Here is a 23943-nt window from a genome sequence, read left to right as displayed (position 1 = left end):
CTTGCAATCCCCTCCCCCCGTGTGCAGAGCAGAATGATATTTCCTGCAAATTTCAGGAGTAACACCACCTGCCTGCAGTGGAGTTATTCCATTTTTATACTGGTGTTACAGAAAGTGGAATGTGACCCATTTCTGCCTAGTAAACCTACATCCACCTCCAACAAAATGAACTAATTCAACTACCGTGCATTAAAGCTTACACAGGACCCAATCCTGCAAAGTACTCTTTTCCCATTGGTTTCAACTGGAATAGAGCATACTCAGCACCTTGCAGGACTGGGCCCATCATTCCCAATAGTACTAATGAAGAATTAAGCATGCACAATTATGAGACTATTGCCCTGGAAGGTTATATAGTAATGATGGGAATTTATAATAAAGTAAGTTTTGGTTAAATTACAATATGATGTGTAACAAACTGAACTTGATGAAAGCTTTCACCTGCACACGGAGGAAACAAAGTGGCTCAAAGTCTAAAGGTACCTTTGATACTGCAGGAATTAAAAATGAAATCTCAAACATGACATTTATTAACTTTCTAAAGAAGATGAGATCAGGGCTACACCACCAATTTCTGAGAGTAAACAAACAAATTAATAGGAAAACACATTTTTAAATACTCCTGGGGATTCTTGAATGGAAAATGCTAGGAGAATTTGCAGTATAATACACTGGCAGGCTATCTTGGAGCTTCTGCTTCTTTAACATCTTCTTTGTCCACTTCTTCTACTTGAGGAAGAAAACGCTTTAGATTTAGTTGTAAACCTTCACTGGTTGAACTTCGAATAATCAAGCGCTGCACAAATGGGCCTAAAAAACAAAACACAGAAAATAACTTCTGAATTATTCTAGTAGAATTTTTGATACCTGCAGGCTGACTTACCTTGTGATGTATGCCATATCCACCCCTACTTCCTACCAGTTGTTAAAGACAAGCAGTATCACCAAGCTGTACTGGGTTAAAGAATGTCTTGGGGGACAACCTGATCTCCATTTTGTTTATTTCTCAACCACAATGTTGTCAGTTTACACCAGTGCTGATATGATGCTTATATACAGACATGGAATCAGAGATATGCAGAGCTAGCAGGGAACTTGAAAGGTCATCTAGTCCAGCCCCCTGAGCTGAGCCAGGACCAAGGATATCTAAGATCATCCCTGACACATGTTTGTCTAACCTGGACTTTAAACCCTCTAACAACAGGGATCCCACAATCTCCCTTGCGAGCCTATTCCAGTGCTTAATTACCCTTATAGTTAGGAAGTTTTTTCCCCAATATCTAACCTAAATCTCCCTTGCTGAAAATTAAGCCCATTGCTTCTTGTCTGACCTTCAGAGGACACGGTGACCAACTGATCACAGTCCTCTTTCTGACAGCCCATAACATATTTGAAGACAGTTCTCAGGTTTTTCTCCCTCCCCCCCAATCTTCTTTTCTCAAGACTGAACATATCCAGTTTTCTTAACCTTTCCCCACAGATCAGGTTTGCTCTGGACCCTGTCCAACTTGTCCACAAGATTCTTAAAGTGTTGCACTCATAACTGGACATAGTACTCCAGCTGAGGCTTCACCAGTGCCAAGAGCAGTGGAACAATCACCCCCAGGTCTTATATGACACTCCTGTTAATATACCCCAGAATGACATTAGCCTTTTTTGCCACTGTACCACATTGCTGGCTCTTATTCAATTTGTGATCTAGTATAACCCTCACATCCTTTTCTGGGGTACTATTGGCTAGCCAGTTATTCCCCATTTTGTAGTTGTGCATTTAATTTCTTCTTCCTAAGTGTAGTACTTTGCACTTGTCTTTACTGAGTTTCATCTTGTTGATATCAGACCAATTCTCCAATTTATTAAGGTCATTTTGAATTCTAATCCTGTCCTCCAAAGTGCTTGCAACGCCTCCCAACTTGGTATCATCCACAAATTTTAGAAGCATGGTCTCCACTCCATTACCCAAATCATTAATTAAAATACTGACCAGAACAGATCCGTGCAAGACCCCACTAAGTATGTCCTCCCAGTTTGACTGCGAACCATTGATAACTGGTCTTTCAACCAGTTGCGAATCCACTTTATAGTAATTTTATCCAGACCACATTTCCCTAGTTTGCTTATGAGAATGTCATGTGGGACTGTGCTAAAATCTTTATTAAAATGGAGATAAATCATGTCTATTTCTCCCCCTTCATCCACTAGGCCAAATTACCCAGTCAAAAAGGAAAATTTGGTTGGTTTGGCATGATTTGTTCTTGACAAATCCCTGTAGGCTATTTTATCATCCTATTATCCAATAGGTGCTTACAAATTTGTAGTTTAATAATTTGTTCTAGTATCTTCCCAAGTACTGAAGTTAGGCTGACTGGTCTCTAATTCTTTAGGTCCTCTGTGTTATCTTTTTAAAAGACAGGTACCCCATTTGCCCTTCTCCAGTCCTCTGGGACCTCACCCTTCCTCGGAGTTCTGAAAGATAATCACTAATGGCTCTAAGATTGCTTTAGCTAGTTCTTTATAGCTCCAAGGGTGAATTTCCTCAGGCCCCGCCTTAGATATATCTCATTTATCTACATATTCTTTAAACTGTCCATTCCCTATTCTTGCCTCCCTCCTTGTTAATACTGTGTTAAGCATCTAGTAGTCACCATTAACTTTTTATTTATTATTATTTATTTAAGAGAAGACTGAAGCAGGATAGGCATTAAAAACTTCAGCCTTTTTGATGTTGTCCACTGGTAGCTCTCCTTCCCTTGTAAATCGTGGACTTACATTTTCCTTCATCTTTCTCTTGCTCCTAATGCATTTATAGAACCTCTTCTCATTGGCTTTTACGTCCCTTGCTCAGTGCAACTCATTTTGTGCCTTCGCTTTCCTGATTTTGTCCTGACCTGCTTGGGCTATTTTTAATACTGATCTCTAGCTATGCCCATGATTCCACTTTTTTGTAGTAATCCTTTTTGATTTTCAGGTAACGTAAAGTGCTCCTGCTCGAGCTATCTTACGATTCTTCCTATATTTCTTTGCATTAGGATAGTTTGTTGTTGCCTTAAATATTTACTCTGAGAAACTACTAACTCTCCTGAATTCCTTTTTCCCTTACATTTTCTTCCCAGGGGACCTTACATACTAATTATCTGAGTATGTTATAGACGTGTGTGTATTTATGAGAGAAGTACTGCAGTTTTTAAAATTTTACAGATTCATTCAAAATCAATATAGTTATGGTTCAGTTATTCTGACTGGAGCAGTACTACGGTATATAATGCAGATGCCTTAGCAGCCTATAAACTGCTTGTTCTTGCAACCAAACATGTAATCCTAGGGTAACATTTTCAAAAGTAACTTAGGTTCCTAAATACGTCACTTAGGGAGTTTTGAAAATTGTACAGTAATGTACATAATTTTCCCTGGTCATAAAAAAAGCTCATTTCAAACTGAGGCTATATACCTATTAATTAAAAATACCCACTTTGACCATTTAGAGAGGCTCCATCTATTTTCCAGGATGGTGGGAACTAACTCCAGTGGGCAGAGTGGAGTAACAGGGCAGAGCTCTAGAGTAAAAGCTCAATCAGACCGAGGAAACGTGTTACACCTCCAAAGAGATATGCATCTCACAGAGCTCTTCTTCACATTTGAGCAGAATGAAAATAAAGAACAGCACTCCTGCAATCAACCTCGATGTTGCATGGTCCATATTTCCGCTCAGAAGAAATATGGTCCAGGTCAGCATTACCCCACAGACGTCACCTGACAGCGAGAGAGGAAGGTAGAGCACCTGGTGAGCACAGCCACACACCTGAAAGGGGAAAAGGGGTAGACAGGGAAGTCTGACCCTACCTGGAGGCCCCTTCAAAAGCACAAAAGGAATGAGGTTCAACAGTAATGCAGAGCTTGCTGAGGGGCTGGGAAGCCCCACTCCTGTGAAAAGGAGAGAGATCAGGCTTCTGTTTGGGTTATACAGGTTTTTAAGCTTCCCTCATCACAATTTGAGCGTCCTCCAGTAGAACATTAAGTAATGTGACCAACATTTGTCACATGCAGTTCACTCTCTCCCATATCCTCTCCCACGGGGAAGTGCATTCTGTGGAGTGTTTTTCATTGTGTTTTTAAATAAGTTATAAGTACAGTATGCTCTGTGTTTATATTAGCTACAGCAAGGTCAAAGAAGTGTGCCTTGCACCTGGAGAACAACGTGGTGAGGGCTCTGGTGGTTCTAAATTCCTAGTTAGGGTGAGAGGGGAGTGAGAAGGAAAAGCCAAGATGGATTCAGGAAAGGGCTTAGTGGTCCATTTGATGTGGAAGGTCAGGAATCAGGGAGGGAAATATCAAAAGGGGAAATGACAAAATTTGATAGCACTAAATGTATGGCTGGTGCTAAAAAATGCAAGCAATAGAATAAAGCATTGCAAATTGACTGAATAAGGAGTTTAAATGGAATACTGCATTGAAATATAATAAATAAGGCAAATAATGTAATAATGCAAACTTCAAGTGTGCTGCAAACAAACACAATATTGCTCTAGTCCCAAAGTAATCACCACTTTGATTAAATATTCATCTCTGTTATCATTATTCCTGGGTAGCTCTGTTTGTGATGATTTAAAATTTCTCATTTAGAACAGTTAATCTTTTTCCCCCCATGCTAAGTGCAACTCAACATTAATATACAACGTCACTGACTGCAGGGAAGCTGGCGTTTCTTTGATTTTTTATTAGGTATGTCAGGCAAGAAAAAATAATCTTAGATTTCATATTTTTGTCTCCAGGGATATGGAACACAGCAGAATTAATTTTCCTTATCTGCAGATCTACAGAAACTGATAAATTAGTCATTTATATTCCAAACATTCATAAATGGAAAAACACCAACAACTTCCCCATGCCAGCTGGACTCCTGGTATTGAATGGAGAATGAGCCTTTCTACAAAAGGAACCAAAGAAAAGCAAATCCATTAGGTTTTCTTTGGGGGAAGTATGAATCCAAATTATTTTATGTTGCAACATATGAATCTGCAATCTTAATTTGGTGAAAATTTTTAATTTTTCATAAGGAGAGCTATACACTAAGCATGCATGTTCCATGACATGGTTATGTGCACATACGGTAAAGAAAACATCCTATAACTTTTGGTTGTTATACCTTGTGCACAGGGGGGCTTGAGAGGAATGGAAAACAGGAAACTAGCAGCAACTACTTCGAATGGTAGATTTTGTACATCACCTTTCAGTTGTTACACCTAGGTTAACGTTTGACTTTTAGGAAACTAAAATAAATTAACCCCCTTGTGGTAACCACCACACACTAAAGTCACAAGGATTAGTCACTGAAGAGCAAAACTGACTCTTCCTCACCACTGAGCCACTCCAGCAGCTTATGTCCACTTTATTAGATTGATGTAGTTATCAAAACACCTTGGAAAGTCAGGATGCCCGACTTCTATCATTTCTGCTGATTACTAATCCTTCGGGTGATCCAATCAGCCACATATTTTCTAAAACACTGAACCCTTTAAAAAAGTTTATTTTCTATAGGAAAGAAATAAAATCATGCCAGGAATTCAAGCACCACAGATAACATGTAACAACAGTGAGAGGTGTTGATTAACCACTCCTGTTCCTCCAATCATGCAGAAGCTATTCACTGCGAGTTTACTTTATGATGAAGTCAACAATGAAAAGAGCATGCTGCAGGAAGTGAGCTGTAGCTCACGAAAGCTTATGGTCAAATAAATTGGTTAGTCTCTAAGGTGCCACAAATACTCCTTTTCTTTTTGCAAATACAGACTAACATGGCTGCTACTCTGAAACCCATTGTTAGGATTATAAATTAAAAACACTGAGCACAGTCAATTCTTCTCTGAAGCCTGTAGGAAACACGTGGACTGGATTTTTATTCCCAAGTGACCTTATCCTATTGCTTAGAAAGGCAACAGAAAATAAACTGACAAATTTGTAATATCAACAGCAAAAATATGGCCGATGACAGTTCTCTGCACAGGTGGCTGATGTGTGACCCCAGAACCTCTGGTGAAGTGCAGCCACGTCGGGTAGAACTATCGATGAACACTGGCCGTGGAATCCATACATCCAACCCACGTAAAGGCTCACAACAGTGCAAGAGGCATCCACCAGTGGCGTAGAATTGATGCAGAGGCCTGGAAGAATTTTCTGCTTGCTTATTCTTTCCTAAACTTCTAGCTTGGCAACCCCCTCGTCCTGACCAAATTCCACTAAGTCCTATGTAACAGTCTTCCCTGCAAGCTCAGTTGGGTATGGTAATGTTGCTTATTTTCTGACCTATGCTGTCCTTTAGTGCATAGCAATGCTAAACTCCTGATTTAGCAAGGCACACATTAATAGTGCTTCTGTGCTCAAGGGGACCACTCATATGCTTAAAGCTAGACATGAAGTTTAAGTAACATGGTGGATCAGGGCTGAAAAGCTGCCTCCATCCTAAAGGCAGATGAAGTGATGTGTGTTTGTAGGGTGTTTGGCAATAGTTAGTGATGAAGAGCGCTTCCTTATTACTTAATTTATGTAATTTGCTTTAACTTCAATTAAGAGCCTAAAGGAAAAACTACTTACCATAGCTCAATGGCTTGTATGTACAGACATCCTTAATAATTGCATCCAGATTGGCAACTATCTGCTCATTAGGCATATCCAGCTGAAAGAGGTTAATGCAAAATTAATTATACAGAAACAAGTGTTGATGATTAATAAAATTAAAAGTGGTTGGGTAAATATTTAATTGGTGTTTTGGGTATCTGAATTTAAAAAATTTCCCTTGGTTTAAGATGTCAAGAATTACCAATTCCATTAGTGACATTAGCAAGAAGATACCTCGCTGTGAAGAAAAACATTTAAGTAAACCACTAACTTAGTGGCATGCACACGTGACACCACAGTCACATGTACACATCCATGTTCTCAGATGGCAAACCAGGATGCTCAAGATTAAACATGCACAATCACTTTGGTGAAAATAAATGTAAAACCATTTTCAAATCTCTTTCCTTGAACAATGTGTGGATGACTTCAAATCTATTTTCGAAAGCAACACTTTTATATACATTTATTGGCGTTAGAGATGTCTATTAAGGAACAATCCTGCATTGGCAGGTAGATGACTTCACAGCATGTTTTCTAGCGTTCTTCCCCACTCTAGATTTAAGTGCCCTATGAGATAGGGTTTCCACCACCCCACTTTTGGAGATTTTTCCACCATTTACTATATCTCACTCAGATGATGTGAAGCCAAAAGAGTTCCTTCCTCATTTTAGGCCATCACTTGTAGGTTCTAGCCATAACCATCCACCCTGATTTTTGTCCATTGGTGGCATTTCCACCCTTCAAACCGTTGTAGATTTATATCTCCATTTGCGATCGCGAAAGCCCTCATTCAGCAAAACACTTAAGCAAGTACATAAAATTTCAAGCACACGAGTAGCCCCAACGTCAATGGGACTACATACATTCTTAAATGCTTTGCTGGATCGAGGCCTTAGCTAAGTAAAAATGTAGCTCTTTTCACCTTTCCTCAAATCCCAACCAAACCCCTAAATTACTAATATTCTTGTCTGAGCTCCCTCTAACTTGTCAATATCTTGTTAGTAATGAGATACCCCAAACCGAACACATTGTTACAGATTTAGTTACATCAAAGCCAGAGAGAGAGAGAGACGTATGAAGACTAACTATTACCTCTGGCTCTGGGATGCCGCAATACATGCCGCCCAAAATTGCATTCACATTTTTGCTACAATAAGGTCTTGCAGTCTCATGTTTAATTTGCTCTCCACTATCACCAACAGGTTTCACTCAGCATTTCCGTTTCCCAGAAACGTCCCTGCCATCGAGTACGTTTTCAATTACTTTCCTGTACGCTTATGAGTTGTATGTTTTGAAGCTCAATCGCCTTATGTTATTTTCTGTCCATGTTTTTAATTTCACTAATGGGCTGTTTATTCCCCCTTCTATACAATTAATGACGACAACACTAAGACAAGCTCCTTTGGTACCCTAGAGCAGTGCTTCTCAACTATCTGATGTGGGGGACTGGCAATTTTTTTCCAATGTGCGCGCAGACAGGCAGCCGATGGCTCACGGACCGGCACCGGTCCGTGGACCACCACTTTGAATAGCACTGCCCTAGTGGACACATTCCCCCAATTTGATACATTAACCTTTCTTTATGCTCTTTTAACAGGTATTCAGCGTGAAGGTCAAATGGTCCTATGGTATCCAATCCAGTTAGTATTCATTTTTTCAAGTAACACTTTGAAAGCCAACTAAATAATGCATTAAGGCAGCAGTAAAGCAATAGTTATGAAAACTGCCATTACTGCAGTTTACTCTATTGGTAAAGCAAGCAATTCAACACAAGGGCAGATTAAATAAAGGACAAGAAATTGTAAGGGTAACAATAAAAAATCTCATAACGTAAATTATATTTTAAGCACCTATTTTTACATTGATGTTCAGAATTGCAGTGATTCTTAATTACATTCTGAATGAGCTGCTTTGCATTTGTTCTATAAAAGTAAGATATATTAGCATTAGCAGTTTGCTCTAAATACAACATCCTTTATAAGTCTTTTCAATGGAATGAGTAATAAAAGGAGTACAGTACACCCTAAAAGAGAAGACAAAGAAAGCAGGAGGTGGAAGGGATGGATGACCAGGGAACTCAGTTACTTACACTAATAATTAATATTTAGCATTCCTATAGAGCTTTTCATTTATAGCTCTTAAAGCACTTCAAAAAGGTGAATAAGAATCTTCTGTATGTGATGGAGAGGAAAGCTCAGGCACAGAATGAAGTGACCTCCCCAAAGTCATAGAACAAGCCATGATAAATCTGAAAATCAGATGCAAGTCTCCTAGACTTCCAGTCCCCGGGGTCACACTGTCCCAAACATGGATGTGCTTTTAAAAGGTCATTTTCATTTGACAAAGAACACACTTCATTTTAACGCACATCACATCAGTTACTTCCTCTTTGCTCTCATGTAAGCGTTCACCTAGTATAGTGGCATGCAGTCGTCTGGTACAGTGTAAAGCCAAATAGTCTTTCATGATGCACAATGCGCAACCGCCATGCTAGTCGATGGCTGGAGTTTATCATGTCCTCTCACGTGGGATTACAAAGGTCCTACTGTAATTAAGAGTTTCCTTAACCATTTAAAAAAAATGCAAATACCCATAAGAATTGGCAAGAAAAAAAATACTGCAGTTTGCAGTTCAGTCGCCCTGAAACAAACCCATAGTCTAATTTTAAAACAAGTGTCAACTGGTGCTGAGAAACTAAGCAAAACCTCATGTTTTGATCCACAAAAGCATTTGAGAACTGCGGTAGCTAAAGACATTACTACCACATCTGATACACATTATTTGATTAACTAATCCACCAATTTTTGATCACAGTTACTCTAAGACCCTCTTTACAGTAGCTGACGAACCAATGTTATTCTAGGCCTGTCTTGTCAGGCAAAAAGCGTTTTTCAATTGTGTTAGCTCAATAAGATTGAAAAGCTCTGTTAAAGTGCAAGCTAACATATCTGAACCATTGCTCTAGGGTAGGTTACAACACTGCCAGTTAAAACCGCTTCAAATAAGTCATCCTGAATCATAATGGGTTTTTTTGGATTGCGTCAACACCTTTTATGCCCATTCAGACATACCCCTAGGGAAACAGCGTTTCATTATTATTCTTGCTTTTAATAATATTATTATTATTATTCTTGCTTAAGGCGCTAACAGTTTCCCTGATCAGTAGGCCGCTGGTAGACAAAGCCTAACTGTGCTATAGTTTACAAAACGGTAGTACAGACTAGATAGGGGCTTTACAATCCAATAGGTTAGTGTTTAGATTAGTCTAAAGGAATACTTCAGTATTGATGTATAGCCTAGCACATGTACACACTGTCTGTACCAGCCAGGGAGATCGCTTTATTATTACTTTTTAGCATTATTCCCTGGAAAATTACTTCATGCAATGTCCCCAGCTTGTGCAGATAAGCCTCCCAAGTGTCCAAATTCATTAATAACTTGCATCATGAGGGCAGCCAGCATTATTTTCAAAATGTGTCAGTCATAAAATGCAAATTCAACCAAACTAATTTACTTTTTTAATCTCAAGTTTATTTTCAAAATTATTCCACTGTCTGGATATGCAAATAGGAAATGTATAAAAAGGTGTCTTATATTATATCACAAGCTTGAAATATGAATTAAAATATTTAGTTTATGTCATTCATACAAATGCATCACACCTAAGTCCATTGTATGGACTTAATCATCAGACAATTCAATTACATATACATGTGGCTTCTGAGGATACGGCAGGAGAGCGGTGGCATGCAAGAGCCAGATGTCAGAATTAAGCATGGAGAAAATAGAAGGCTCTAAGAAAAAGGATTTGATTGTTTTTTTTAAATCAGAAAGAGGGTTAGGAGTCATGGGCCAGGAAGGATAAAATTGGAAACTAGGTAAGAAGCCAAAATGAAGCTGCTCTAGATGGTGGAGACAGCATGGGAGAGCATACACCACCCGTGTGGCAAAACATGGATGAACCAAGAGAGGAGTCCGATATTTGAAAGACTCGGAGGCAGAAAGAACAAATATAGAATGAGATGCAACAGAGCCAAAGAGGGGCCCAACCAAGTCCACAGAAACAAATATTGTGAAGATGATGAGGGAAGGCTTTGTCCTTGATTCTGAAATGGGCAAGAAGATAGAAGCACAACCTGAAATTTTGCCTGTTTCAGCATGATGGGGAGATGAGCAACTATAATTTGGAGAACAGATTTAGGTTTGATGAACTGGGACTTCATCATAAAAGCTCCCGGAAAAAACAGACAATGAAATATCAATTAGCTCACAAAAACAGAGTAACTGCTATGTTTATTTTTGCAAATAATATACAAATATTAGCAAGAATCGACATACTCTGAAAACCATCTGATTTATGAAATTAAAGTGAGCCCAAAATAGAAAGTGTGAAATGCATTTAAACATGTCACCTGTACTATTTTTCCCCGGCTCACTTCCTGGTTTGTTTGCATAATTCTGTAACAAACTGAGTTTAAAAAAGGTAAGTGGCCAGCTTTTACAACAGATATGTGCAATGTTCAAAGGCAAGCTAAAGTAAATTAAGCACGGTTCCTGCACAGAATAATGTGCACAAAGCAATGTGCTTATTTTATTTTGCAGCTGAATGATACTGAACATTATTATACAGTCACAATAGCGGTGCTAATGTAAAAGGTTGGAAGATGGCATATATATTCTAACCTCTGAAGTCTCTGAATTTATCAATCCTCTCTCCAGTAACACCTCCCTTACCCCACTTTGAGTACCTAACACCAGTCAAGACACCTCCCTGTCATATCAGAGTAAGCATGCTATTAATACCAGCTTTTCCACATGAAGTCAGCCAACAAAATACCTTTTTTTTTTTTTTTTTTTAATATACTGAAATCGCACATTTAGATATCACAAGAATGGTACCTTTGTAAAGTGAGATGTTCGGGCTGTTCAATTTTACACACTACAGATTTTTAACAAGTTAATTAAAAAAACTGCAAAAAAGTGTAGAATTAAAATCCATACTAGGTTAAGAAAGAGGGGTCGATGCACCCCATGTTACAACATTCATGTGTGTTGGCGTACCTTATTAAGGTAGGCTGTCTAACCATAATCTCAAATCTTCTACATTTCTCTTACTACTAAACTGCTGTTCCAACTCATCTGCTATTTTCCTACTGATATTGCATGCTCCCAATATGGTCTTCTGTTGTGTTTGACACTTCGATCTCATCTGAACCACATTTCATGCACCGACGTAACTAATGAGTTTTGGTTGCTCAATTTGAGACAACTTAAAGGGTCCTGATTTTCAGGGGACAGGTACTCAGCGCTTTCTGAATATTAGGCCCTTAAAGGAGTCTCAAATTGGGAATCCAAAAAACACTAGCCACTTTTGAAAATATAAGCCTGTACTTCTATTTGTTTTTTTAAAAACCAGTCTCCTTATGTGTAAAAGCCTATATACCAACGGGATAAGCAACATACCTCCACTATTTTTCCCTCCCAAACAAGTGATTTTAAATTCTCCAACATGGATTAAATAGCATACCTCTTCTATTTCTTATAAAAAGCCCATTTTCTAATAACAGAAGCAGAATTTTTAGAGAGAACGAAGAGTTTGCAGTTTACAGAGGCATAACAATACATGAATATGCATTTGTTTTACGTTAAGGCTGAGGGAACTACCTTCTGATTTTTATGGGACATGAGGAAAACAAACAGTTTCGCAACTGCTTCAAAGTCTATAGCACTGTATGAATGCATTCCAATTTTAGTGCCTTGTTAGCAAATAGGTTGTCCAATTATTCCTGAGGAGGAAAAGTTTGGTTGTGCATACTATATAATTTAACACGAACATGAAATATTAGGTCTTCACTTAGAATTTATTTTACAAATTTAAATGCTTGCAAGAATTTTGATTGACAAAACCTGTAGCAAAAAATATATCTTATTTCTATGAAATTTCTTGCACTGGAGTGATATTTGCCATTTTGTTTCATTTATGAAACACTCTCTCAATAAAGTCTTCAGTTAAATTAATAAAATGGATATCCCTCCTGTAAATATCCATTTTCAGGTTTCCTGTCCAAAGGAGCTACTGTAAACTGTCTTGCCCGTGCTCCACAAGCAAAAAACAAAAACAAACCCCCCCCCAAAGCCTGTAACCCTATTTATTTAATCCATGTCACAATTCTACAGGTTGTGATATAGTTTGTGGAGGATATGGTTGGTAAATATGGGGTGCTCTTAGAAACACAGCAATATGTTGCTTGTTAAGGAAAAAGAATAAATGGAACATTCCACTAAAAACAAAGTTATAGGCATACGTAAGGCCCAGACCTCTTTGGTGCTAAATTAAATGATATAATCCAACCAGAGGGGATTGACTTCCCCTTCTGCTCCCTCTGCTCCAAAAGTCTGAGACATTGCTATCTCATCTTACTTTTCATAGTTAATTCACAAAGCCAGTTCAAGTGCCCTCTCCTCTCCAGTGTTTAATAGTCTCATCATACTCAGCTGAGTTTCCATGCCTTTTGTTCTAAAAAGCAAAGCAAATACAAATAAATACAGAGCACCATCTCATTGAAAAGAGCTTTTCCTTCTTTGCAGTTGTAACTCACAATCACTTTCAGTTCAGTCAAATTCATTTCATGCAATGTTCAAGAGTTTTGAAGAAGGTAATACCTGGTCCTCAATCTCAGTCATCATTTCTGTTTTTGCAGCAAACTGAATATAAGAGAGCAACGCATGTAAGATACATTCCTGCAATAATCCATACCAGGGAGCAAATCAATCCACCTTCCATTTTATTGTGTGCTATCTTTTTTCTGAGTGAGGTATCTAGAACATATATATATTAGTGCCGATTTAGCCAATACCTTTTCCAGCCTTCAGTTTTTCTATGACAGCTTGCCCTATGAAAAATAAGAGCTCAGCCTCAAAAAAATAAAGATGGCCATTCTCAAATAATTAGAATTTTAGTGACCTTATTAATAAAAGGCAGGCCCAACTTTACTAACCTTCAAGAGCTGCTACTAAAAATCAGTCATTAAAAAAAGGAAGTGTCCGCCCCCAAAACAGAGGCTGATTAATTATGGCTTATTTCACAGTGACAAACTAGAAAGCTGGCCAATTTCTCACTGTACATTAGTTGGACTTACAGGCATGATGTTGTATCATAAGGAACCTACACTGAGATCCTTACAGTGGCTGCTCTCTTTAAATAAAGTCGGAGTAAAAAAGTTGGATAAGGAAAAGAAATACAGCGTAAACATGAAGGACCCTACCTGAGGTCCTCACTCAGGCAGAACTCCAATTTAATTTGCCTGAGTAAGGGTCTCAGGTTTGGGTCCTTAGCGCTCATGCTGCATTTTTCTCAGCCATCGTTTTTACTCATAATTGGTTTAAAGAGAGGAGGCCCAGGAAGGGGCTCTGGATAGATTTCCTCCAATGCAACATCACAGCTGAGAGTCCATAAGAGTCTGCATAATATTTGTCAACTAAGAATTTCATTGTAAGGAAGGAATAGAAGAGAACTTCCCACAACCGTGGTTCTTTATCACACGAATTTAAGTGTAATGTTCAATGCTCCTCTATGCATATACTGCCTCTTTTGGACAAGTCTAAATGCAGTCCTCTCCCCCTAGCTCAGAGTGAATGTTGAGACTCCTTCATGGAGTTCAAACTGCCATGCAATTTTTGCCCTGTAAACATCCCCCCCCCCCCTTAATTAGGGGTGGGAAAGTGACCAGGATCCCAATATGATACACAGCTTCTAGATATGTCTGTATAATACTCAAAACGAAACCAGATTTATTCTTTTAATTTCAGCACATGAAACACTTCAGTATCCTGAAATCTCTCAGACCAAGGGGCCCTTGAATGCCCTCCTGGTGTGAAACATGAATTGCACCTTTTTATAGTAAGCTTTAGGGAGACCTACTCGGAAGTGATTTTGTTTTTCGTTTCAGGCGCATGGCGTAATAAACTCCTTTATGAGGGTATTCAGGGATGCCAAAGGTCTCATTCCATAAAAAGGAACAGGAACAGGAACAGCCCCTTCACTTCCACTAGTGCAGGGGATTCCGACCCTGCAAAGCCACTGGGGGGTGGGAGGAGAAGAATGGGGGGAGGGGGGCGTTGCCGCAGCAAGAATGGAACCCTGTCTCTCTTTTGCCTGAGTCCAAAGCCCCTCTAGTGCTGTCTGCCACTCTTTACAGTGTCGTTCCACTGGTTGAAAACTTGTGTCTGGGGGAGAATCGGCAAGCACGAGAACACTGATTCAATCAGCACTATCTTATTTCCTGTATTCCTCAAGGACCTGAACCACCCCTCCAGAGGACAGGAGAGTCAAAGCAGCAGCCAGTAGGAACACACAGGAGCATGGATTCTGCAAAAGCCATACTGTCATGCAAATGTTAGGGGGTAGGCGGGAATCATTTCTGAGGTTCTCTCTCTCCGCGGGTCACCCCAAAACACTATCTATTTCACTGGCGCTAAACAATGCTCCCCACAAACCTAATGACAGTAATATGGTGGAAATTGAGAGTTTCCTACCTTCTATATAGCTACAGAGCACCACAATGGGGGACAATTTGGCCCTTTGCAATTAAAGTAAGGCAATGGGTAGCCATGCTCCGGTTGCTTTGTACCACAATGGCATTTGTAGTTTTGTCACCTTAGACAAAGCATATGTACCCCACCGCCAGCTGCTTGCTCAACCAATGGACCAACAGTTATCCTAGAAGAAGCCTGTGTCTGGTAAGCTAGCCAACTCTGTAGTTGTAATTCACCATGAGAGCAACGACAGAAGCAATCATGGGGACAGGACTCAAGTGTTTTTAGCCACTAGCATAGGGTTAGTCTGAGTCCTAACTACACTATAGTTTCTATTGTTGCTACCATCCAGAAGAATTGTGACCAGAAAGTTTGCTAGAATACACAAGGCCTTTATCTTGATGCTTCAATACTCTAACACATTTAATTCAATTTCATTTTGGTCCTTCCTTGCTCCAACATGCTCCCAAGACTGCAGGCATTTTAATTTCATCATATAATTTAACTCTGCTTTCGGAGCAACCATCTGTACTTGTTTACTTATTCTAACCCACATTTAAGTCTTTTGGCATCACTAGCATCGTCTGTGTGAGACATCATTGGTTTTTTCCATACGAGTAATTAAACTGCAGTCTCATTAATGCTGTCTAGAGTTCTAGCCAGGGTGGATAAAAATTAATTACATTTTTAAAAAAAATAAAAAAAAAATCCCTGAAGAGTGGCTTGACAATGCTTTTCTTTCCTTCAGTTACTGCACAACTGTGCATACATGACAGCATTTCCACCTTAGCCAAGGAGATCTGTGATTGTGCAATGGCCAACACCAGAAAGCAGGGTGTATAAAACTGACATTTTTAAAAAAAGAAAAAAAAATGGATTTTTTTATTTAAATCGGATTATTTTGATAAAATGCTTTTTGAGGAAAAAAGATCTATCTAAAGATAGTTTTAATTAAGATACATTATAGCTCAAAGACATCTCATCATGGAATAGGGATTATAAATTCTAATTCTATAGTATGAGACAATATATTCATGTAATGTTTAAGAAAAGTTTTGTAAATGAGTTCCAATAGTTTATGGATTAGGGACCCAATTTTATGGGGTTCCAGGGACTTCTGTGTAGATTATTTAGGTTAATCTTTCTATCTACCCGATGGGACTCAGTGCTCAGTATAGAAGATACCATCAGAGATGCTTAGTTTTGCAGTTCTCAAACTGTGGATTTATGTCTCCAGAGATAAAATGCTTGTTAACAGCAAAAAGGTTTTAAAATAAATAACTAACTAACTAAAGAGGTGAGAAACAACAGACCTCAACCCTATTGTCCCTCTGCAAATTTGTGTACACAAAGTCAATCCCTTACCTCTCTCTAAAAGTGCAAAGTTTTGAAAAGTTCAATGAATAGAAAGAAGATTGTTGGGGGTGGAACAGATCTGGACAAGGAAAAAAGTCTGGAGATAAATATGAGAAGGGAGGGACAGGCAGTAGAAACAAAAGTGAAACTGTTTGACCAGCATATTCCAGAAGTCAAGAGGTCTTTCTGAGTGTAGCACTCACTGATTTGAGATCTACCATACCATTCTCTCACGAGAACAGAAAATCTATAATGGCAGCAGGCCGTAAGAGAGACCCAGTTTGGGAATATTTTAATGAAGTTCCTCTACCTGTGGGTAAGACAGGCATGCATGCAAAATGCAAACAGTGCAACAAAGAAGTGCAAGGCCTAGTGATGTTCTCCTCCTAATACAGCATGGCAAGAAAATCCTCCGAATATTAATGATTAACCTCCCAATTACTTCATAAATATCTGCTTCAATTACCTTTGGTAAATGAAATAACCAAACAATTGTTCATTTTCTGACATAGCTGTAAAACTAATCTGAAAAGTTTTCAAAATAAATTACTTTTAAAATGTATAGTATGTACCTGCTAAAAATGAAACCTACATCTATCGCTGAGTTGTGAAGAATATGTATTAAGATTATAACAACCAACAAGAATGCATTTTTATGTAGAAATCCTTGATTAAATCGAGTCTTCCTGACTAGTGATTTAAATCAATTTGATTTAAATCAAATCCACCCTGGTTCTAGCTCAAAACTCCTTTAAGAATAAGAAATACAAGGGCCGAATACTGTAAGGTGGTAGTGCCTTCAACTCCCTCCGAAGTTAAATAATTTTAAAAGGCTCACTACTTCTCCCACTCAGGGCTTGTCTACACATGAAGTTATTCAGGAACAGCTGTTTAGCAAGGGCGAAGTTAAACAGGAACAAGGCACCCTTATACTGGGCTGAGATTGTCCACACATGCAGTTATTCAGGAACAGCTTTCCTGAATAACTCCATGTGAAGACGGCTCTTACATTTGAGACCTGAAAGAAAGAACAGCTCAAGCAGGTACTAAAATTCATTGTTAAGTCTATTAGTTTTCTGTCTTACCAAAGACAACACAACATAAAATTACCTTGGATTTGTCTTGCCAACACACAAAACGCAACACCTGGGTTTTTACAAGTTCATAAAACAAAATATCTACTAGATTAAAAAAGAGCACTAACTTCTGGCCTTAAGTCATGTTACTGTGGGAGGGGAAAAATAGTATGCATTAAAAGTGGAAGCAAGGATCTCAGGTTTTCAGACTTAACTCTATTTCCTTTTATATTGGTTGGTTTTTACAACTGATGTCATTTACACTTCTATTTTTTATTTGTACTCATTTTTATTTAAATTTGTACCGTTTAGTTATAAACCAATGAAACCAGAAATCCGTAAAGAAAATAACCATAAGATCTTTAATCATACCAATGAAAATGATGTTGCTTTAACAATTATATTCTTTGGAACAGGCCATTTATAACTTTCTATTTCAAGGAAATTAAACTCTGCAAAATATACTTTACAGAGACTGCCCCTCTATCCAAGACAACTCTCTGGAAGCGCTTTGCATGGATGAAAGGAGACAGGAGTTAAATTCCTGGTCTCACTTACTAGGTCAGAAAGGCTGAGAATTTTGTGAATGCAGCAAACACAGCTTTGGAGAAAGGGAAATGTTTTGTATTATCAGCAGCAACCTATCCATCTTAAAAAACAGCTCTAAAACCATCCAAATATAGTCCCATTCTATCCTCTGCAGCTGGAAGATTATGGTTGCTAAATGGGTCCTTTTGGGAGATGGAGGAAAATGGGACACACGATTTCTCCATCTCAGGTTCCATCACTCCAGATTTTGCGAGCTGAACACAGCTGTCATCGCTTCTCTGGTTCCTCTCAAACATCTCAATTATTTATTAGACTGGAAAACATCACAACTGCTGACTTGTGCGGAAGAGAGGTGTGACATCGAAAAATAGGTCAGAACAGATTAATGGACAATTTAAGACAGCAACACCGCAGAGAGTCTTTTACGCTTTCTCTTTGAGAAAGGCCACCTTGATTGAAAGGTGGGCTGGAAGTACCGTGCTGTTATTGCGAGTACTGCAAGGCAGCTTTACCCTTTACTGCAGTTTGTAATTATGTTATCATTCACAAGGTTTAAATTCAACAGTTCTTTATTTAATAGTGAGCAAGTCTACACGACACTGCGGTAAAAAAGCCAGCAAGCTCCCAGAGTCTTGTCTGAACTAGCTTTCCTACCTGTGGAGCTGCATTAGTGTTAGCAACATTGAGGTCTTGTCTATGCTAGGCTTTCTTTTCCTGAAACATTTCCCAATGTTACTCTACTCAAGACCTGTGTTACGTAGTGAGAGTCAGCAGAACGTACTCTTCTTTAAGTAGGATTCTAGCACCTGAGACTAGGAGAATTCAGGAGAAGAGCCCTGAATTTCTATGCAGTGTCCTAGATCTTGTCACTTCCATAGCACGGTCTCTTTCCCAGCATCCAACTGATGGGCCCTCTCCTGGGACTCCACATGGAAGAGGTTCTGTGGGGTTTCAGGATACAGCTGGGGGCTGAGCAGAGGGCTGGACACCAATCACACAGTCTCCTGTTGATCGTTTGGACTACCACACAGAAGCCTGAGTGAGAGTTACTTAGGTTTGGAGTTTCATTAATTGCTTCTGGATCCCCACAACAGCAGCTGCTTAGCAGCCTCAGGGGAAATAGCTGCAAGGCTCATACAGGAGCTCTGCAGCAAATGTGCATCAAAGAAGAGAAGACAAACAATGATTAGTGTGGAGATCTCCATATATCCGAGTTCACCCTTTCCTAAGGATCCACAGGGATTGGGGAGGGCTTTGTTCCCTACAAACTCCTGAAGTCCCAAATTCCGCACAGTTTTCAATTATCTCACTGTTCCCTTGGAATTTCCCAGTCTGCCTTCTGTATCCACCTGTTGTCTCTTGTCTTGTATTTAGATTGCAAGTTCCTTGGGCTATCTTTGTGTTGTGTGTCTGTACAGTACCTAACACAATGAGGCCCTGATCAGGATTCCTAGGAACCACTACCATACAAATATGTTTCCCATGTCATTGACCCCTCTTTGCCCCCTTCTCCAGAGCGGCTCACAATCTGACCCATACTTTCTACAAGACATGCTAAACTGTTCTGAGCGCTGAGCTAAGATTTTAGAAAAAAATCTTGAACATAAGGGGAATTTTCAACTTCTATGAAACTTACAATACATCTCACGAGGAAAATGTTCATGGAACTTCAGTTTCAAATTTTAAGAAGAGGATCAAATCCTGACTGACATGCAGAACCCTCTAATTACACTTTGCAAGATTCTTGATCCTTGAAACACTACCAGAAAAAGCTTCAGGGATTAAATTTCATTTTGCTGGCATCGGTACACAAAGCCAAGCAGAGTCAGGCAGGGCAGACAGCTAAGGAGAAAGAAGAAAAACAAATGTGGAGGGGGGAGAAAGAGGGAGAGTCTTGAGGAGAGAAAACAAGTACAGAACAGAAACAGAACCCAGAGCAGGAAAGGTAACAGACAAAGAGATAAGAAAAGCAACACTGAAAAGGGAGGGGAGAAAATGAAAGATTAGAAAGACACTATACCAACTGAAATCAGGTTAAAAAAAAACAAAACAGTATTCAACGTATAGATGTACTACATGATGTGGCAGATATTATCCAAAACTAACAAACTTTTTAAAAATGTGGTCATACAGACAGGACTTTAAATGCAATAAAAAGCCTGTACAATTTATTAAGGTGTATGCAGCAAGTAGTTCTGGATCTGCCTACACAAATAAGCAGAATATTTTTATACCAACAGAAAACACCCTGGAGATTAAAACTAAGAAAAAGCAAAATGATCAGTAACCCAGAAAGTCAAAATGTGATTACTGTGAGCTTGTTCTACTGTGGAGGAACTGAAAAAGTTCAAGTGCAAAATCTTAAATGGCATTGATACTGAAGTATTAAAGTTAAATACCGTTCCCAAGAATCTGTCTGGAATAGAGGTCCTAGTAATATTTGAGTTTTATCCCATGCTTTCGTTTAGCATTACTGTCCATTACAATATGGTGGCAAATTGTCATGCATCACAAGACTATTTCTGACAACTTTCATTTCTCAGTGTGTTAGGCATAGCTTGCTTTCCTAATTTTTTAAATACGAAAACTCTTAGATTAGCCGAGGTTTAACGATTTACAGGAACTGCTCTAACTTAAATCATTCAACAGCACAATGTATTTAGTTAACCGGTTAGTGAATCACATTCCTAAAAAGCTACAAAACATACAGATTACCAAGGGCATACTGTGTACCTTTCAGTAAATTATTAACTACTCCGCTGAATAATAAAAGGAAAGTACATGAATTATTTGCTAAAAAATTATTTGTAGAGCATACCGTTGCTATTCTTGTCTCGATACGGTTCTCCTCTTCTACGACATACTCATGGCCCACTTTGAAGAGTTCCAGCATTTTTGGAATGTCACGGCCCAGAGAATCTAATTAGAAAAACAAAAAGTGGAAGAAAGCATTAGCGTCCCTACATCTAGTACAATCAAAATGAGAGTTAGAACGGTTTCCTCTAAATGTAATCAAGACAAAAAAAATCATCACCCTTGACAAACCTGCAGGATACTGAGGACACGGTGAGGGCCCCCAGTGGACCCATATTCTATACATTTACACCCCTAGGTTAGACTGTGTTGTTTTAGGAGCCTATGTACTTTTAATCACCCATTACTGCACATGAATTGTTCTATAATAGGATGTAATTTATCTGCAAGAAATATACCAAGATCATTCAAGATGAGAACCCTGTAGTAGAGCTTTATAAAAATGAAGGCTCTTGCAACACAGTCTTATTATACCAGTTAGAGATCTGGTTTGGAAAATGTATTTCTAACCTGAAATTAAAAACAGAAAAAAACAAAACAAACCTGTACATTTTAAAAATATCCCAAGAGGATTAAAATATAGTTAGTAAACTACAGTATTAGACATTTTATACAGTGTCCTTACTCAATCCAGCCAAGATGGATACAGTAACTCCTCGCTTAACGTTGTAGTTATGTTCCTGAAAAATGCTACTTTAAGCGAAAAGATGTTAAGCGAATCCAATTTCCCCATAAGAATTAACGTAAATGGGGGGTTTAGGTTCCAGGGAAATTTTTTTGCAACCGACAAAAGACTATATTATATGTATATACACACACACACGCAGTTTAAGTTTCAAACAAACAATTTAATACTGTACATAGCAATGAATGATTGTGAAGCTTGGTTGAGGTGGTGGAGTCAGAGGTGGGATATTTCCCAGGGAATGCCTTACTGCTAAATGATGAACTAGCACTCGGCTGAGCCCTCAAGAGTTAACACGTTGTTAACGTAGCCTCACACTCTACAAGGCAGCATGAATGGAGGGAGGAGACAGCATGACAGAGACACACCTTGAGTGAGTGTGTGTGTGTGTGTGTGTGTGTGTGTGTGTGTGTGTGTGTGAGAGAGAGAGAGAGAAAGAGATGCGCATTGCCCCTTTAAGTACGCTGACCTCACTCTAAGTACATTGCCTTTTTAAGTAGATCAGCAAGTTGAGACAGAAGCTGCTACCGGCCAACTCCCTCCATCCTGAGCCCTGTCTATCCCACCCAGCTCTATCGAGATGCGGTACACGAGCTGGGGGAGGGAGACACCTTGACATCAGCACCCCTCTTCCCTCCCCACTGCACAGCAAGCAGGAGGCTCCCGGAAGCAGCTCCAAGGCAGAAACCAGGAGCAGCACATGGCAGCGAGGGGAGAGACAGCTGAACTGCCCGGCAATTGATAGCCTGTTCTGCAGCTACCGCACAGAGAATTTAGGGGAGCTGCCGGTCCCCCCTGGTTCCAAGCCCCCACCAGCTAGCTCCAACGGGCTGCTCTTCCTGCAAGCAGTGAACAAAGCAGGCAGCTGCCAAACAACGTTATAAGGGAGCCTTGGGCAACTTTAAACAAGCATGTTCTCTAATTGATCAGCAACGTAACAAGAAACAACGTTAACCGGGACGATTCCCATCAGTAACAAGAAGAGAAAAAATAGTTAGCTGAGCTGCAAGGGCCTATTTGGCTTACAATGTCGCGAGGTTGTTTGAAACGTACACTCTGTTTTACCCACTTGTTCTGTTGGCTGTAGCAGAAATCAGGTTTTGCTAAACTAGAAACTGAATAACCTCTTAAGGGCACAATATAGGCTTTCATGTATTCTAATGCACCTGTTACATTTTTGACAGATTAGTAGTTTGCTCCAACTGTTTAAAGAGCACAAATGTTGTTTGCCTGCTTGTAAATACTTTGTGCAGACACTTGTGGAGGAAAGAAAACATTAAAGATGAGAAAAAGATCTTGATTTAAACTCTCAGTGCATAACAATGTCAGCAAGAAAAAAAACCAATGCTTGAACAGCCACAGGATTTTAATTTGGATCATGTTAGAAGTAACAAATTAAGATCATTTAGAAACAAAGGAAGGTCAAAAAATAGAGAAAGATATTGTACAGAATGATGTTTGTTGTTGTGGGAGATCCGATACCAAGAGAGGGAATATTTATAGCATCATGAAGAAACAAGCCATAGATATGAAGAAAATAATTGTGAAAGAGAAATAGGTTAAAGACAGATGTCATTCAAATGTGGTTAAAAAGTGGGCAAAACATACAAATAACTGGTAAGTTGTGGTGCTCGTGACTACACAAAATTTCCGCACATTTTTCACTGTTTTAGTGAAACCATTTTCCCCCACAGAACTTTGCTATAAGCAGAAGGTTATTATAGCCATATTTCAGTTCTTTGCAATGTGTAAGTTTCAAAGTATGTGACTTTGCGTGTATTTCTCTAACTAGATCTCTCACTGTAAGAGGTTTCTTACATATACATAGTTCCCATAAGTTTATGCAGATAGGGCTTGACTCTAAACTCAAGCTCATTTAAACTGAAGAACTGGCTCAGAGTACCAGATTTTTCAAAGATCATATTGGTCTCAAATCACAATCAAACTCAGTAAAGGTCCTCTCAGTAAAACTTCATTCCAGAGATACATTTTACACAGCTTCATTTCCTAAATGAAGAGGCTGATTAAATTGTTTCAAGAGAAAGCTCCTGCTCAAGGGCTTAATATTTAATATTAATACATTAATGTGATTACATATTTAATATATATAAAATAACATTTAATGAAAATGTCTTACTTCTGTTAGTCTTTGGAAACTTTTTTCTTAGTTTGTTTTTTAAAGGTAGCAACTTTGCTATTAGTTCAGGAACGGCTATGTAAAAATCTGCGTTGATTTCATCATCCAAAATCTGAAATTAAAAGAAGCCAGAATAATTAGGTGAAAGTTTGCACTATAAGTATATTTAACAATGG

General features: G+C 38.9%; 1 protein-coding gene across 5 annotated transcripts in view; it reads right to left on the bottom strand.

Moving 5' to 3' along the window:
• Positions 1 to 512: 512 nt before the first annotated feature.
• MRPL1 (mitochondrial ribosomal protein L1) overlaps positions 513 to 23943 on the bottom strand; it is a 37433-nt gene continuing 14002 nt past the window's right edge. For 2 of the 5 annotated variants that reach the window (XM_073340457.1, XM_073340458.1), the window contains 4 exons: positions 23768 to 23879; positions 20950 to 21050; positions 6589 to 6670; positions 513 to 810 (listed from right to left, as the gene is read on the bottom strand). In XM_073340457.1, coding sequence (XP_073196558.1) covers positions 680 to 810; positions 6589 to 6670; positions 20950 to 21050; positions 23768 to 23879 — 426 coding nt within the window. In that variant the 3' untranslated portion in view covers positions 513 to 679. Of the gene's footprint in view, positions 811 to 6588; positions 6671 to 12798; positions 13133 to 13214; positions 13321 to 20949; positions 21051 to 23767; positions 23880 to 23943 lie in introns of those variants that run through there. The other 3 variants (XM_073340459.1, XM_073340460.1, XM_073340461.1) reach the window with 3 other exon arrangements.

Source organism: Lepidochelys kempii, chromosome 4 (assembly GCF_965140265.1).
Source record: "Lepidochelys kempii isolate rLepKem1 chromosome 4, rLepKem1.hap2, whole genome shotgun sequence".
Lineage (NCBI taxonomy): Eukaryota > Metazoa > Chordata > Testudines > Cheloniidae > Lepidochelys > Lepidochelys kempii.
Note: the sequence above shows the minus strand (reverse complement) of the source record. Positions and strands in the feature narration are given on the sequence as shown.